Here is a 16,329-nt window from a genome sequence, read left to right on the forward strand (position 1 = left end):
TGTTGCGTGTGGATTACGTGTCCAAATGGGTAGAAGCTGCAGCGTTGCCCACTAATGATGCAAGAGTGGTGGTAGGATTTTTGAAGAAGAACATATTCACCTGATTTGGGACACCAAGAGCGATTATCAGTGACGGAGGCACTCACTTCTGTAATAGAGCCTTCAAGAAGTTGCTTGAAAAGTATGATGTACGCCACAAGGTGGCTACCCCTTATCACCCGTAGACTAGTGGGCAGGTTAAAGTGTCTAACAGAGAGATAAAGAGTGTGCTAACCAAGACTGTGAACGCCACAAGAACTGATTGGGCGAAAAAGCTAGATGATGCACTATGGGCCTATAGAACTGCTTTTAAAACACCAATTGGTATGTCACTATACAAGTTGGTGTTTGGAAAGGCCTGCCACTTGCCAGTGGAGCTTGAACATAAAGCGTGGTGGGCATTGGAACAGCTGAACTTAGATATGGAGGCTGCGGCACAACAAGAATCACTGAATTACATGAGCTCAACGAGTTCAGACATCTTGCGTTCGAGAGCACAAAGTTGTACAAGGAGAGAATGAAGAGGTTGCACGACCAGAACATTGTTGAGCGACATTTCAAACCCGGGGACATGGTATTGCTCTATAACTCAAGACTACGGTTGTTCCCTGGTAAGCTTAAGTCACGATGGTCTGGTCCATTTCGAGTGGTAGAAGTTTTCCCTTCAGGAGCTGTGGAGATTTCCTCGGAGAAAGACTCTCACATATTTAGAGTCAATGGGCAGAGATTGAAGTTATACATAGGCATGGCAGAGCCCAAGGAAGTGTCTGAGATGAATCTGACGGAGCCTCAGAGGTCGAGCGAACCTTAAATGCGCTTGTCTGCATCGTGCCGCGACGTTAAATCAGGCGCTGCGTGGGAGGCAACCCACGAGTGTGTTGATAGTGTATTCATGTAACTTCATAAAAATAAAAAAAAATCAGCGCCAGCACCGCGACCGCGGTAAACCGCGGTGGAAGGCAACCATTCTGCCTCAGGTTTTCAATCCCACCGTGACCGCGGTAAATCGCGGTGAAGCGGGAGTATTCTGCCTTGTTTTTTCTAACCCACCGCGGCCGCGGTGGACCGCGGTCGACCGCGGGGGCACCAGGTATTTTTAAAAAAAATTATTATTCCATTTTTTTCTTTTCTTTTCTTTTCTTTTTCTTTTAATCTCATAAACCAACCCCCCCCCTTCATAAAATCAAAAAAAAACACCCGACCCCCTTCCCCAATTCTCAATCTCTCTCTCTCTCTCTAAACCCTAACTCTCCCCACATACTCTCTTCTTCTTCTTCTTCACTCACAATAAAAGCCATCTTCAATTCCCCTCATCTTCTTCCGTTAAGGTATGATTCTCGCCCCCCCCCCCCTCTTTTCTTTTTATATTATGTTGTTGTTATGCTAGTTTACTGTTGTTATGATGTAGCATTGGTGATAGAATTTTTTTTTTAGTTTTTTCTTCTTGTTTTTCTATTTTAATTTCGTTTTTGAGAATGTTTGGTGAAGGGGCTATGTAATTAATGTTTGGAATGGTGTTTGTTGGTGGGTGATTGAATGACACAAGTGTGGGGTGTATTGGTGTAGTTGTATACTTGATGTGGGAGTAGTTTTGATAGACTCACGAGGGCTAAATGTGTTTGGATAATGCCCTGCCCACAAGGTGTTTGGAAAATTGCCCCAATGGAGTTATAAGGAGCTAAAGTGACGTGGTTGTGGTGAAGTCTGATTAACCACCCATAGTCACACATTTCGCGCACTTACTAATAGGTGTTTCTCTAATTTGACAGGTACAATGAGTTCATCTGGAAAGAGACGCAACATCGGGTCCTCCGCTAGTGGACCAGGAGGCTCCTCACGAGCTAGGAGCCAAGCCAGTGCACCTCAGTTTGATAGCACTCGGTTTGTATCCAAAGCGGAGGATAGGTACAACCAGAAAGTAGCTAAGAAGTTTCTCCATGAGGTACATATTGATCGGAATGCCTTGGAGGTGGAGTGCCCAAATATGTTTAATGAGTTGAGGAGGTGTCAGCTGGACATCTTCTTTGAGGTACTAGAGGAGGCTAATATTCAGCTAGTGAAGGAGTTTTATGCGAACTTTCCAGAACATGAAAATGGGGTTGTGACTGTGCGTAACACCCGGGTTAATGCATCTATAGAGGCCATCCGCCGAGTGTATCGCCTCCCAGCATTCACGGGTGAGATGGATCATTACATAGCTTATCACCGCCCGAGGAATGAGTGGGCACCAATTCTTGATGTAATCTGCATCCCTGGCAAGTCGTTTAAATGGATAACGAAGCTGAAGACTCTGCACTCACAGTCCCTTAATTAGGAGGCAAAGTGCTGGCTCATTGTCATCAACACCCGCCTGCTACCATCTAGCAATACCACTAATGTGAATGGGCCACGGGCAGCGATTATCTACTGCTTTATGACACACCAGGATTTTAATGTCGCCCGAGTCCTCCATGATGAAATGTTTATTAGATCGCCTGAGCTAATCAAGGGCCACTACTTCCCTTCGCTAATCACCCGGCTGTGCTGTCTTGCTAAAGTCCCTGAAAACCTTCGAGTTGATGGGAAATTGCCTCTGAAAGCCCCATTCCGGGCAAGAAAAATTAGACTCGAGAGAAGAGAGCCAGTGGCGGACAGTGATGACTCTGATGATGATTCAGATAATGATCAGAATGATATTGAGGTAGTGAGGTCCCCCCTCCTCCGAGAGTTGATGTGGCAGGCCCTTCACAGCCACGCAGGAGCACCCGTATGACAGCTTTGGAACAGGATATGGCTGGGTTGCGTACCTCAGTCACTGATTTGGGTGCCCGTGTGGATGCTGTGGCTGAAAGGCAGGTGAAGTCGGAGAAGAAATTCTTGGGCTGGTTGAGAGCTCTGGGACGTGCTTGAAACGTGAACCCAGACACCGTCTCCGACCAGGAGTGAACCGTTAGGGAAGTTCCTTTACCTCACTGTTCTTTAAATTTTGAAGCCATGGGGACATGTCTTCTTTTAAGTGTGGGGTGGGGGATACTTCATTGTATGTTTGTAATTGTAACAATTGACTGTTTGATTTTATTTGTTTTGTCTTGCTTTGATTGTTTTGGTGTTAGAGAAATAGTTCATTAGGTAAGTGAAAATAGTAAGTGACTTGTCCCGACGACGGATCTCTTTCGGCGGGGTTCTTGAGGGACTAAGTCGGAAAAACAGAAAAAAAGAAAAAATATAGAATAGGGAGACTCTTCCTGATGACGGATCTTTTAGATAATTTTCTTGAGGAAAGTTAGTCTAGAGAAAATACCAAAAAGATTTTTTTTTTAATTTATTTTTAGGTAGTATAGTAACTCCCCCTTGGTTTTTCTTTAGGCCACGGTTCTTTTCCAAGGGTTTAGCTTGAACTGGGTATAGGTAGTTTTTGTTTTTGTTCTTTTTAGTTTTAGATTAGGATTAATGGGCTACGAGCTAAAATCGAGAAAAAAAACCCATAGCGTTTTTTACACCTGAACACAATAGACACTAGAGTGTAACGCTTAGCTTCAAGGGTTGAATCTTGTTTAAGTGCCTTAAAATTGTATGTTTGTATCTAACTTGAACACTCAAAAGAGAATGTCTTGATAAACTAATTCGGAGTGAGTCATGTGCCATGTGTGTATGAGTTTTACTGTATTCCATGATTCACACTTGATGCCTAGAACTTGTCCTGTGTGTTTGCAAATCGAAATAGTAGTTTCATTCAGTTGGAGAAGTGATATAGGCATTTCTTTGTTGAGACAGACACATAAAGTAAACCCACCTGAATGTATTACATCTTAGTTAACCCCGTTGAGCCTATAAGCCTGTTTCTTTGGCAACCACATTGCGAACCTTACCCAATTGTTTGAATAGCCTGTTGTTTGAACCCTTTTACCTCCCAACAAGCACTTGAATGGTATTGAAAATATGCAAAAGCAAAAGTGTGGGGTGGTGGTTTGGTTTTTGAGTGGAACCATTGAGATAGAGAAAAGGTGCTGAATTTTGAAGCATAAAAGAAGAAGCACCACGAAAAAAAAAAGAGAGAGAGAAAGTTATAAATAATTATAGTGGTTGATATGTGGTAGCTTGTACAAATTGCACCTAATGGATGGGAATGTTTTAAATAAATATGGTGGAGTGTTTGGTTGACACAACTATGATCTTGAAGTTTAATGTAATTGTATTAAAAGTGCTTAGGGAGGTTAGTCACTATATCTAAATATATCCTACCCGTCCCTTCGCCTACATTACAACCAAGTAAAGTCCTATTGATCTTAGACTGAGTGGGCTCGATTAGTAGAGTACTACACTACGGGCAAGCCTATGGTGTATCTTTGTGGCATGTGAATGTTCTTTTTGAGAGTGAGCGAATTTTGTCTATCTTAGTTCCTAATTGTTCTAAATATTATTATATGTGGAACTACTCTCTTGTGTGATGTGAGGGCATGTGATTCACAAAGGAAAGGTAAGTCTTGACTCTTGTACAGAGTGGTTTGAGTAAGTGCGAATGTTGCATGGTACGAAAGATTTGATTCTTGAGGTAAAGGTTGTTCACTACTAGGTGCAACTTTTGTAAAATGTTTATGGTGTGAGTCGTTAAGGGAAAAGCTTAGGGAAGAAATTTTGATGGAGTGTGGTGGATTGCTCGAGGACTAGCAATAATTTAAGTGTGGGGTGTAATGATAAACATTAAGTGCTAACTTGATAAAAATGGTAATTAGCCTATTATAACAAGTTAATATAACAAGATGGTGTATAAATAATCTTTACACTACCCGTGCATATAGCTCAAATCCCTTTCTTGCACCGTCAATTCGTATGAGTTAACTAGAAAGAAAGTTGACAGCTTAAAATATATTTATACAATCTTGTTACTTAAAAGACAATTACACGTAAACAAGCTCATATAAGCATTACTAATTGGTACCTTGAATAAACATAATAATAAATAACATGCTATAAATAATTAAATAATATCAAAAGTGTACAAATATTTTGTACTCATAATATGTATTGTAGTATAACCCTAATCCCAATTTAGAAAAACATGTCCATGCAATACAATTTTTTGATGGATAAGGGACCGTCAAAGAATATGTGGCTGGTGTAAGCTCGTTATCCATCTCCAATTTAATTAAGAAGCACAAAAATTAAATGAAAAGACTGTCAACAAGGAAAAATGCCTAGTTTTTCCACATCTTGCTGCTTTGCCAACCCTTCAATTACACCAAATATTCCTCTAATTTCACACGGTAATACCAGAAGTGATTATTGCAAGGGAAATAATCCACTGAGAGGCCAGAGATTTATTACTTCTGCGTCAAAATCTGGTGGTTTTTCACTTAAATCAGTGAGTCTCTAACTCTCTTTTATTTAAATATTTCCTTATTGAAAATCTGGTAAATCTTAATTTGATGTCCAGATCGATCGTGTTTTGATCACTTCTTCAATTCATAGTTTTAGACTGCATGCGCAAATTTTCTTTATTACAAGATTGAAGATTAGAGGTAATTAAGATATATGGTGACCATAACATAATTGATTTAACCTATTAATTATAAGTATGAATTAAGGATATGTGTAATAACTTTATTTTTTTTTCTTTCTAAGTGAGTTCATATAATTAAAGGGCAGCCAGGTCTACAAAGTATCTTGCGTTCATTCAGGATTCGGGAAAGGGCCGCACCCCAAGAGAGTATGTCATATAAGCAGTATACCCTGATGCAAATATCAGTGGCTGATTTCATGGCTTGAACTCCTGACATATAGGTTACACGGAAACAAATTCATCGTTACTCCAAGGCTCTTCTAAACGAGCTCATATATAATTAGTTGCAAAATATTTTTGTTGGAGTTATTCAACGTTTTGATCTAAATTAATGACTTGCAGATTGTGAATAGGTGTGAAAATTGCGGAGGTCAAGGTGCTATAGAGTGTCCTGGCTGTAAGGTACCCTTATCTATATTAAATCCTCTAATATTACATTGTAAAATGAAAATGTAGTGTTTTTCAGCGAAAACGAAATGGAATAAACAAAGAGAGAAGACTAAAATTATTCATTATTATCGAGGGTGTATTTGGTACGAAGGAAAATATTTTCGGGAATGTATTTTTCAATTTTTTCATATTTGATTGTCTTAAATATTTTGAAAAATATTTTTCCTCATGAATTCATTTTCCTCCGATTGGAATACAATGACTTCCCTACCAAAAGGAGGAAAAATATTTTCTTATTTTTTCCTACCCTATTCCCTAGCCCAACCCCAGCCACTGTGCGCACGCCTCGCCCACCCACCCCCATCCCTTGCCACCCTTGCCACCCCCTAACCTCGCCACCGACACTCCGACTCTTAGACCCAGACCTATCACTCTACCCCGTTATTACCTATTTAGTCTCATATAGTGTTTGCATGTATCATATATACAAAATTATTTTCTGCTACCTAACCAAACACCGAAAAGTAAGTAAGAAAATCACTTATTTTTCAAGAAAAGTATTTTCTTTCGTACCAAACACTAGCGGTGAAGCGAGCAATTTCGCATAGGGTGTTCAAAATTTAATATATACAGTCAAACCACTCTATAACAGCCTCGTTTGTTCCGATATTTCTTGGATGATATAGTGAAGTGCTGTTGTAGAAAACATATATTATAACATAAAATAAAAATCGGTTCGAAGAAAAACTTGGCTTCTACAGTGAATGAATGTTATATAAGGAGCTGTTATAGAGATGTCTGACTGTACATATAAAAAATAAATTTTAACATATATACACAATATAATCTCTTATATACCAATACAATTTTTTGACAAAGAATGTACGGTTGACCACCCTTCAATGGGTAAATTTTAAAAATAGCCAGATTTACAACTGATCGTTCAAAAATAGCTCAATTTTAAAAGTAATCGAAATCTAGCCACTTTTTATATAAAGATAAATCTGAGCGAAAACACTGTTCAAAACCCGAAAAATACTCCAGTATATTATGCTGGAGTTCCAGCATAAGTATACTTGAACTCCAGCATATTATACTGGAGTTCCAGAAGAAGTATGCCGGAACTCCAGCATAATATGATGGAGTTCCAGCATATGTACACTAGAACTCCAGCATAATATACTGGAGTTCCAGCAAGTATATTGGTTCAGTATAATATACTGGAGTTTGGAGCAACGGTGTTCCAGTCTCCAGTATATTATACTGGAGCTAGCAAAGTATACCGGTCCAGCATAATATGCTGGAGTTCATACACAAGTGCACCGAACTCCAGTATATTATGCTGGACCGGTCTCTATTGCAGCAAAATAGTGGCTATTTTTCATTGACTTGGTAAACGCCGGCTATTTTTGATTGACCAGTCTGAAAACTGGCTATACCGTGCTATTTTTACCCCTTCAATGTATATATACATTGGCTACGCCACTGAAACACACCCTAAGTGTTACAAGACGTTTTAAAAATAGGGCCTAATTCATTCATCTCTATTTATTTTATTTTTGGTTCAGGGGACAGGAAAGAATAAGAAGAATGGGAATATCTTTGAAAGATGGAAGTAAGTTTTCATATCAAAGCGGAGAAAGAAAAAAAGAAAAACGAAAAACATTATCATATCGTATTTGGTTGAGCCTAAAAACTTGATAATCTAATCAGTATATTTTGTAGGTGCTTTGATTGCCAAGGGTTTGGTATGAAGAGTTGTCCAGTTTGTGGAAAAGGAGGACTCACTCCAGAACAACGTGGAGAAAGATAATACTATATATTAGGTCAACAATTCGTTTTTCTTTCTTTTATTAATTAGTTCTGTGGGGTGGACCAAAGATGTTTGTAAAGTTCCTACATGTTAGAAATATTTAATTTCTTTGTATATTTACGTTTTTATATTTTGATATTTTTTAATAAAAAATTATGAATCTCTTATGGATTTTGACCAAATAACTATTGGACTAAAACGGCCCAAAGATATTCTCAACATTGTATGGGGAGAGATTCAAAAATAGCCAGATTCACCACTGGTCGTTGAAAAATAGCCAAGTTTCAAAAGTCATCGAAATTTAGCCACTTTAAATCTGAGCGAAAACATTGTTCAAAATCCGGAAAAATACGCCCGCAAATTTTACGGGAGTTCCAGCATAAGTATGCTTGAACTCCCGTAAATTTTACGGGAGTTCCAGCAAGTATAATTGTCCAGTATAATATACTGGAGTTTGGAGCACTGGTGCTCCAGTCTCCCGCAAATTTTACAGGAGTTAGCAAAGTATACCGGTCCAGTATAATATGCTGGAGTTCGTACACAAATGCACCAGAACTCCCGTATATTATACTGGATCGGTCCCTGTTGCAGCAAAATAGTGGCTATTTTTCATTGACTTGATAAACGCTGGCTATTTTTCATTGACCAGTGTGAAAACTGGCTATACCATGATATTTTAACCATTGTATGATATTGTCCGCTTTATGCCAAGCTCGCGCGATTTTTCCCAAAAGATCTCACACCATTAAGAGTATCCAAATCCTTATAAGTAACTTATTTTTCTTTTCTATTTTCCATGTGGGACTTTGTTCATACACTCCCATCAATCCCCCCATTGAACTAAGTTCCACATGACTCATTACCGTTTATGGGCTAATTTGGAGATTAACTGTGTGCCACCCACATGATCCGAGTATTTACGATCACCGAAGCCCAAGGAGACTGTGTAGCGTCTTTGAAGCTATGTGTAAAGATAGTGAAAACCCATGGTTTTAGTAGGAGATAAGTACGTATGCTCTCCTCAACAATAGGAATATTGAATAGCCTTGACCGCAAGAGATGCTGGTTGCTGGGTTTTTCGGATGTGGGCCTATTGTTCTTGGACTATAGATTTGCAAAGTTATGACTGCACTACTCAGTTACAATATGTGTGTATGAGTTGCACTTATATGTAATTCTCCAAATAAATTTTGCTTTGTGTAAAAAATGATATGACATAAATTATTGAATTATTCTTGGAAAGCTTAAAAGGAATTTCCAATTAAACTACAAATCATCTGAGCCAGAACAAATTTAGCCTTTTATTTCATGTGATATAGAGTACCAATCAATTTATGGTACTCCAATACACTTTAAAGAATCATCTTCTCCGAACAATTTGCAATCCACTTTGGCTGAGCAACAGTTAACACAGTGGATGTGTTTGGTAGGAAGGAAAATATTTTTTTATAGAAAATATTTTCCTAAAAAATATTTTCATAGAAAATGAGTGGTTTTATCACTTATTTTTCCTTGTTTGATGAGTGAGTGAAAAAGTTTTTTCGGAAAATATTTTCTAGTGTTTGTGTCACGACCCGGATTTCCCCACCCTCGGGAGTCGTGATGGCGCCTACTCGTAGAAGCTAGGCAAGCCACGATATGTAGAAATATCAACTAATTCATTTTAACCTTTTTTAACAACTTGCATTAAACAAGTGATCAACATTAAAATAATAGCGGAAGATGAAATCAAGCGGAAGACTTAGTCAAATTAAATACCAAAATCAGTACTACAACGCAATATACTCCTCTACCCGGAATCTGGTGTCACAATATTCACGGATGGACTAAGATTACTACAACAAATGTCTGAAAGAAGAAATACAGTCTGTCTCGGAAACAAGTGAAAACAGAACATAATCATAGATAGAAGAGAGCGCCGGCCCTGCGGACGCCTGCAGGACTACCTCGGGCTCTCTGACTGGACTGAAGGCTGGCTCCCCGAGTGCTACTGCCCAAATGCTGCTCCGGTATCTGCACATAGTGCAGAGTGTAGTATCAGCACAACCGACCCCATGTGCTGGTAAGTGCCTGGCCTAACCCCGGCGAGGTAGTGACGAGGCTAGGACCAGACTCCAGATAAACCTGTGCAGTTATATAATATACAGTGGAAAATAAACAGAAATAAACAATTTAAATAGGAGGGGGGTACATGCTACAGGGGATAATGTCAAATCCAGCAGGAACTTAAGAGAAATACGAGGGAACAACTCAGAATCTACAACAAAACAATAATAATACTGTCGCGGCGTGCAACCCAATCCATATTTATATATATACTGTTGCGGCGTGCAACCCGATCTATATTTAGTGTTGTTGCGGCGTGCAACCCGATCCATATTTATGATATTGTTGCGGCGTGCAACCCGATCCATATTTATAATATTGTTGCGGCGTGCAACCCGATCCATATATATATATATGCCTTTAGCAACAACCATACCAAGTATCCCGGCAAGGGATCAACAATAAACTACACTATCCCGGCAAGGGATCAAAAATAAAAGTAAATACGTCCCGGCAAGGGAGAATCAGCTATAACCAATCTTAACTCAACCTCTATTCATCTCAGCTAACACCAATATCTAAATCATAAGTAATTTCCACGAGAACAAATTTAATCCTTGCTCAATATCGAGAATCATCAATTAAAGTATCCGTAGTATCATATAAGAACACAACAATATCAATTTACGACTCACGGTCATGCTCGACATCAACGTATAGATACTCGTCACCATGCGTATACGTCGTACTCAACAAGAAGCAAATAGCAAATAGGACTCAACTCCTAATCCCTAAAGCTAAGGTTAGACCGAACACTTACCTCGAACTTCCACGGCCAACTCAAGCCTCATACACCGCTTTCCCTTTCGAATTTGGCTCCAAATCAATCGTATCTAGACATAATCGACTTAATAACATCAATATACGCCCAACAATCCAATTCCAATGCTCAATTATAACTTTCCAATCATTCTTCCCAAAAACCCAAAAATTAACCCCGGGCTCACTTGGTCAAAACACAAGGTTCAGACCAAAACCCGATCAGCCATTCACCCACGAGCCCGAATATCTCATTTGTTTTGAAATCCGACCCCAAAACGAGGTCAAATTCCCAAATAATCAAAAAGCCCTAACTCTACCCAATTCCCCAATTTTCTACCATTAAAACCCTAGGATTATTGTTAAAAGTTGATGAAACATTAGTTAGTTGAAAGAAATCAGTTAATGAATACTTACTTGTGATTTGGGAAGAAAATCACTTGAGAAAATCGCCCTAGTTATTCTATTTTTGTGAAAGTTTTAAAGAAAATTTGCTGAAGTTATGTTTTAAAAGACTCACTGCCCGACTTCCGCATCTGCGGCTCGTGGGTCGCATCTGCGCAACCGCACGTGCGGAAAAATGGTCGCTTCTGCGGAAATGACTAGGCCCCGCTGGGGCCGCACCTGCGAGAAAAGGACCAGCTCATGCGGAACCGTATCTGCGGAAAATTGTCCACACCTGCGAGTCCGCATCGGCGGCCAAAGGACCGTGGTGCGGTTACACCAGAACTGGTGCAACAGCAGTATTTTTCCTAAGTTTAAACACCCCGGAACCTACCCGAAACTCACCCGAGGCCTCGGGGCTCCAAACCAAACAAGCGTACTAACCCAAAAACATCATATGAACTTATCCGTGCGATCAAATCGCCAAAATAACCTCTCAAACAACAAATTAAACCTCAAAATCAATGAAATATTTCAAAACTTCTTAAACACCAACTTTTGCATTTAAGGCTCGAATCACGTCAAACGGATTCCGTTTCTTACCAAACTTCACAGAATTATCTTAAATCATATATAAGACCTGTACCGGGCGCCGGAACCAAAATACAGGCCTGATACCAACATGTTCTAATCAAATTTCATTTCCAAATCCTTTAAACAATTTCAGAAAACAATTTTTTTTTAAAAATTTATTTCTCGGGCTTGGGACCTCGGAATTCGATTCCGGGCATACGCCCAAGTCCCATATTTTCCTACGTACCCTCCGGGACCGTCACATCACGGGTCCGGGTACGTTTACCCAAAACGTTGACCGAAGTCAAATTAATTCATTTTATAGTCAAAATTTATTATTTTTCACAGATTTTCTCATTTAAGCTTTCCGGCTACACGCCTGGACTGTGCACGCAAATCGAGGTGAAGATAAAAGAGGATTTTAAGGCCTCGAAACATAGAATTTAATTTAAAAGCAAGTGATGACCTTTTGGGTCATCACATTCTCCACCTCTAAAACAATCGTTCGTCCTCGAACGGACAAAAGAAGGAAGTACCTAAGTCAGGGAAAAGATGGGGATAATGGCCCGCATATCGGACTCGGACTCCCAGGTCGAGGCCTCAGGAGGTTGGCCTCTCCATTGAACACGAACAGAAGGAAAACTCTTCGACCTCAACTGACGAACCTGCCGGTCTAGAATGGCTACCGGCTCCTCCTCATAAGACAAGTCCTTGTCCAACTGGACAGTGCTGAAATCTAACACGTGGGATAGATCGCCGTGATACCTCCGAAGTATGGACACATGAAACACTGGATGCACGGCTGATAAGCTCGGGGGCAATGCAAGTCTATAAGCCACCTCTCCCACTCGATCAAGAATCTCAAACGGACCAATGAACCTAGGGCCAAGCTTGCCCTTCTTCCCAAATCTCATCACGCCCTTCATAGGCGAGACTCGAAGCAATACCCGCTCACCGACCATGAAAGCCAAATCTCGAACCTTGTGATCGGGATAAATCTTTTGCCTGGACTGATGTTGGCCCAAGTTCAGGTGAAGTTTTGAAGAATGTCAAATGAACTCAGTCATGGACCAGGTCCATCATGTGAGACACAGTGTTTATCAACCTATACATGTGAGATTCACGTGAAGGAGATAAGTCTCAAGGATAAAGCAGCAATATCTCCTAAACTGATCGAAAAGGGTTCTGCCAGTCACATGGGAAAGCAAAATCACTGCTATTCAGGAATCCAAGAATATTGCTACTCTCAGACTGGATGAACTGATTAGAAATCTGACTGCTTATGAAATGAGAAGGCAAACCATGAAGATGGATACCCCCAAGAAGGAGAGAAGCTTAGCTCTCAGAATTGCTGAAGGTTCAGATCTGGAAGATGATGAGATGGCTATGCTCACTAGAGATTTCAAAAAGTACCTGATGAGAGGAAAGGGTTCTTCAAGAGGTACAACCTTCAACAAGACAAGAGCTCCTGAGAAACAGACCAATGAGGGTTGCTACAAGTGTGGTAAGACTGATCACATGATCTAGAACTACCCTCAATGGGAAATTGAGTGGAAGTAAGAAAGAGCTGAACGAAGGAACAGGAAGAAGGAACAGGTTCAACCAAAAAGAAACAAAGGTTCAACCAAGGCTATGGTTGCTGCTTGGGGAGAAACCTCAGATGAAGACTCGGAAGATGAAGCTGAAGAAGAGCAAGAACTGATGGCCATCAGAGAATCACATGATGAACAAGAGGTAAGCATTCTTCATCTCAAAGACAAGATTAAATTCTTGTCTAAAGAAAGGTTGGCTGAGCTATTACTAGACTTCATTGATGAGTCTGAAATAATTAACAATGAGAAGGAAGTTCTGTCTAGGGAATGTGTGATCCTAAAAGCAAAATGCAAAAGTCTAGAGTTTAGGGCAAATGAGAGTGATAACAAAAATGTTGAGTTGAAGAACCAGGTTCTTGAACTTGACAACAGTGTCCTAGAACTTAGGTCTGAAAACTTAAAACTGAAACTAGGAACAGGAAAGAAGAAAGCTGATCACACATATCTCACTCTAGAAGAAAATTTGGGAAAAATGAAAGATGAATTGTATAAGAAAGATGAATTCATCAAAGTCTTAAAGGAAGATCTAGGAAAGGTGAAACATGAACTAGACAGAACTTGCAAGTGGAACAAGGCTTCTGATGCACTCTCTTGGTTGCAAGAGCATCACAGTAGCAACAAGAGAGGACTTGGCTATGGGACTCAAGCACTAAAGTGGGACCCTAAAAGCAAGTACCTCACACTTCCTGAAAACAAAATACACTGTGGCAAGACTAGTCATTAAAAAAATGAACGTGATGCAAATGTAAAGGCCAGTCAAAAGAACAAAGCCTTTGTTCAAGAAAAAGGTAAGCTGCCTGGATGGGCAAGAAGGAATTTGATTCACCCTTTTGCTTATAGAAAGGGACCCAAACTAGTTTGGGTTCCTAAGACTAATCCCTAATTTTATTTTGCAGGTCCAAGTGAAAGGGAGGAGCCAAATATGGTATATGGATAGTGGCTGCTCAAAACATATGACTGGGAACAAGGACCAGTTCCTTTCACTTGAGGACTTAAAAGGAGGTAATGTCTCCTTTGGTAATGGAAAGAAAGGTGAGATCATTGGGGTTGGAAAGGTAGACAAAACAGATTCTCATTCCATAGAGAATGTCTACCTGATAGATGGCTTAAAATATAGCCTAATAAGTGTGTCACAATTGTGTGACAGAGGTAACCTTGTGGCTTTTAGCTCCACCAAATGCTTTGTGATTAACCTTATCACTGACAAGATTGTTTTGCAGGGAAAAAGAGTTAACAATATTTACATTGTAGATTTGTCCACTCTTTCAGAAAATGAACTCACTTGTTTAAGTGTGTTGGTTAATGATCCCCTCCTGTGGCACAAAAGACTTGGTCATGCAAGTCTAAATCAGCTCAACAAATTAGTCTCTAAAGACTTGGTGATAGGGCTACCTAATATCAAGTTCAAGGAAGACAAAGTTTGTGAGGCATGTGCAAGGGGAAAGCAGGTAAGGTCATCCTTCAAAAGCAAGAAAATGGTAAGTACAACCAAGTTGTTGGACTGGTCCATATGGATCTATATGGTCCAATGAGAACCATGAGCAGAGATGGAAAGAAATATGTAATGGTGCTAGTTGATGATTATTATAGATTTACCTGGGTTCTATTTCTAACCTCCAAAGATGAAGCATTTGACATGTTCTTTGCATTTGTTAGAAAAACTCAGAAACAATAAGGAAATCAACTTGCCTCCATTAGGTCTGATCATGGAACTGAATTTGAAAATTCCAAGTTTGCTGAGTTCTGTGATGAAAATGGTATAGATCATAACTTCTCTGCCCCTAGGACCCCTCAACAAAATGGAGTGGTTGAAAGAAAGAATAGAACTCTTGAGGATATGGCTAGAACCATGCTACTTTCTAGTAAATTGCCTCACAGCTTCTGGGCAGAGGCTGTAAACATTGCATGTTACATAATAAATAGATGCATGACCAGGCCTCTAGTAGAGAAGACTCCCTATGAGTTACTCAAAGGGAGAAAACCAAACATATCCCATCTTAGGGATATTCTTCACATAGAAAAGCATATAAAGTGTTTAATAAAAGAACTTTGTGTGTAGAAGAAAGTGTGCATGTAGTATTTGATGAAACTAACATTCTTTCTGAGAGACAGGAACATGAAGATGAAGCCATTGGATTGGTAAAAGACTTGACTGAAGCATCAGCTCAGGTCAAAGTGGCACCAAACAGGTGATGGAACAGGTTCTTCCATACAGGGCAACCTGACAGGGGGAAGAAATCAAAGTGGAATTGAAATAAATTCCTTGAAGGAACTTGTTCATGATCCTGTTCTTCAACAAATGGCAGAAACATCTAGCGGAAGTCAGTTGGTTGTGAAACCTCACAAGTATCAAAGTTCTCATCCCATTGAGAACATTCTCATTGATCCAACATCTGGAGTTAAAACTAGATCACAATTAAAGAATCCGTGTGCTTTTGATGATTTTCTATCTATCATTGAACCTAAAAATGTTGTTGAGGCTTTGCAGGATGCAGATTGGGTGAATGCAATGCAGGATGAGCTTAACCAGTTTGAAAGGAGTCAAGTTTGGCACCTAGTACCAAGACCCAAGGATAGATCAATCATTGGTACAAAATGAGTCTTCAGGAACAAACTTGATGAAGATGGAACAATTACAAGGAACAAGGCAAGATTGGTGGTCCAAGGTTACAGCCAGGAGGAGGGCATAGACTATGATGAGACTTTTGCTCCAGTTGCAAGACTAGAGGCAATCAGACTTCTCATAGCCTTTGCAACACATATGGAATTCACTCTTCATCAGATGGATGTCAAAAGTGCCTTCCTAAATGGCTACCTAAAAGAAGAAGTGTTTGTGAAACAACCTCCAGGGTTTGAGAGTAAGGAATGTCCTGAGCATGTGTACAAGCTAGACAAGGCTCTCTATGGACTCAAGCAGGCCCCAAGAGCATGGTATGGACGACTGTCAAAATTCCTGCTGGAGCATGGTTACAAGAGAGGTAAAATAGAAAGTACCTTATTCTTAAGGGAAAAAGGTAAGGATCTCCTTGTTGTGCAAATTTATGTTGATGACATAATCTTTGGGGCCACCACTGACAAGCTAAGTAAGGACTTTGCAAAATTAATGGGGAGTGAGTTTGAAATGAGCATGATGG

General features: G+C 39.9%; 1 protein-coding gene across 2 annotated transcripts; it reads left to right on the plus strand.

The window, feature by feature from the left end:
* The first annotated feature begins 5,149 nt into the window (after positions 1-5,149).
* LOC109243046 lies at positions 5,150-7,958 on the plus strand. Of its 2 annotated transcripts, XM_019409934.1 has the most exons (4): positions 5,160-5,380; positions 5,921-5,980; positions 7,537-7,583; positions 7,694-7,919. In XM_019409934.1, exons 1-4 carry the CDS (start codon positions 5,210-5,212, stop codon positions 7,779-7,781), a joined length of 366 nt encoding a protein of 121 aa, XP_019265479.1. In that variant the 5' UTR covers positions 5,160-5,209; the 3' UTR covers positions 7,782-7,919. The 2 variants fall into 2 exon arrangements, with proteins under 2 accessions (XP_019265480.1, XP_019265479.1); XM_019409935.1 differs by lacking the exon at positions 5,921-5,980 and having other exon boundaries at positions 5,150-5,380; positions 7,694-7,958.
* The last annotated feature ends 8,371 nt before the right edge of the window (positions 7,959-16,329 follow it).

Source organism: Nicotiana attenuata, unplaced genomic scaffold, assembly GCF_001879085.1.
Source record: "Nicotiana attenuata strain UT unplaced genomic scaffold, NIATTr2, whole genome shotgun sequence".
NCBI classification, from domain to species: domain Eukaryota; kingdom Viridiplantae; phylum Streptophyta; class Magnoliopsida; order Solanales; family Solanaceae; genus Nicotiana; species Nicotiana attenuata.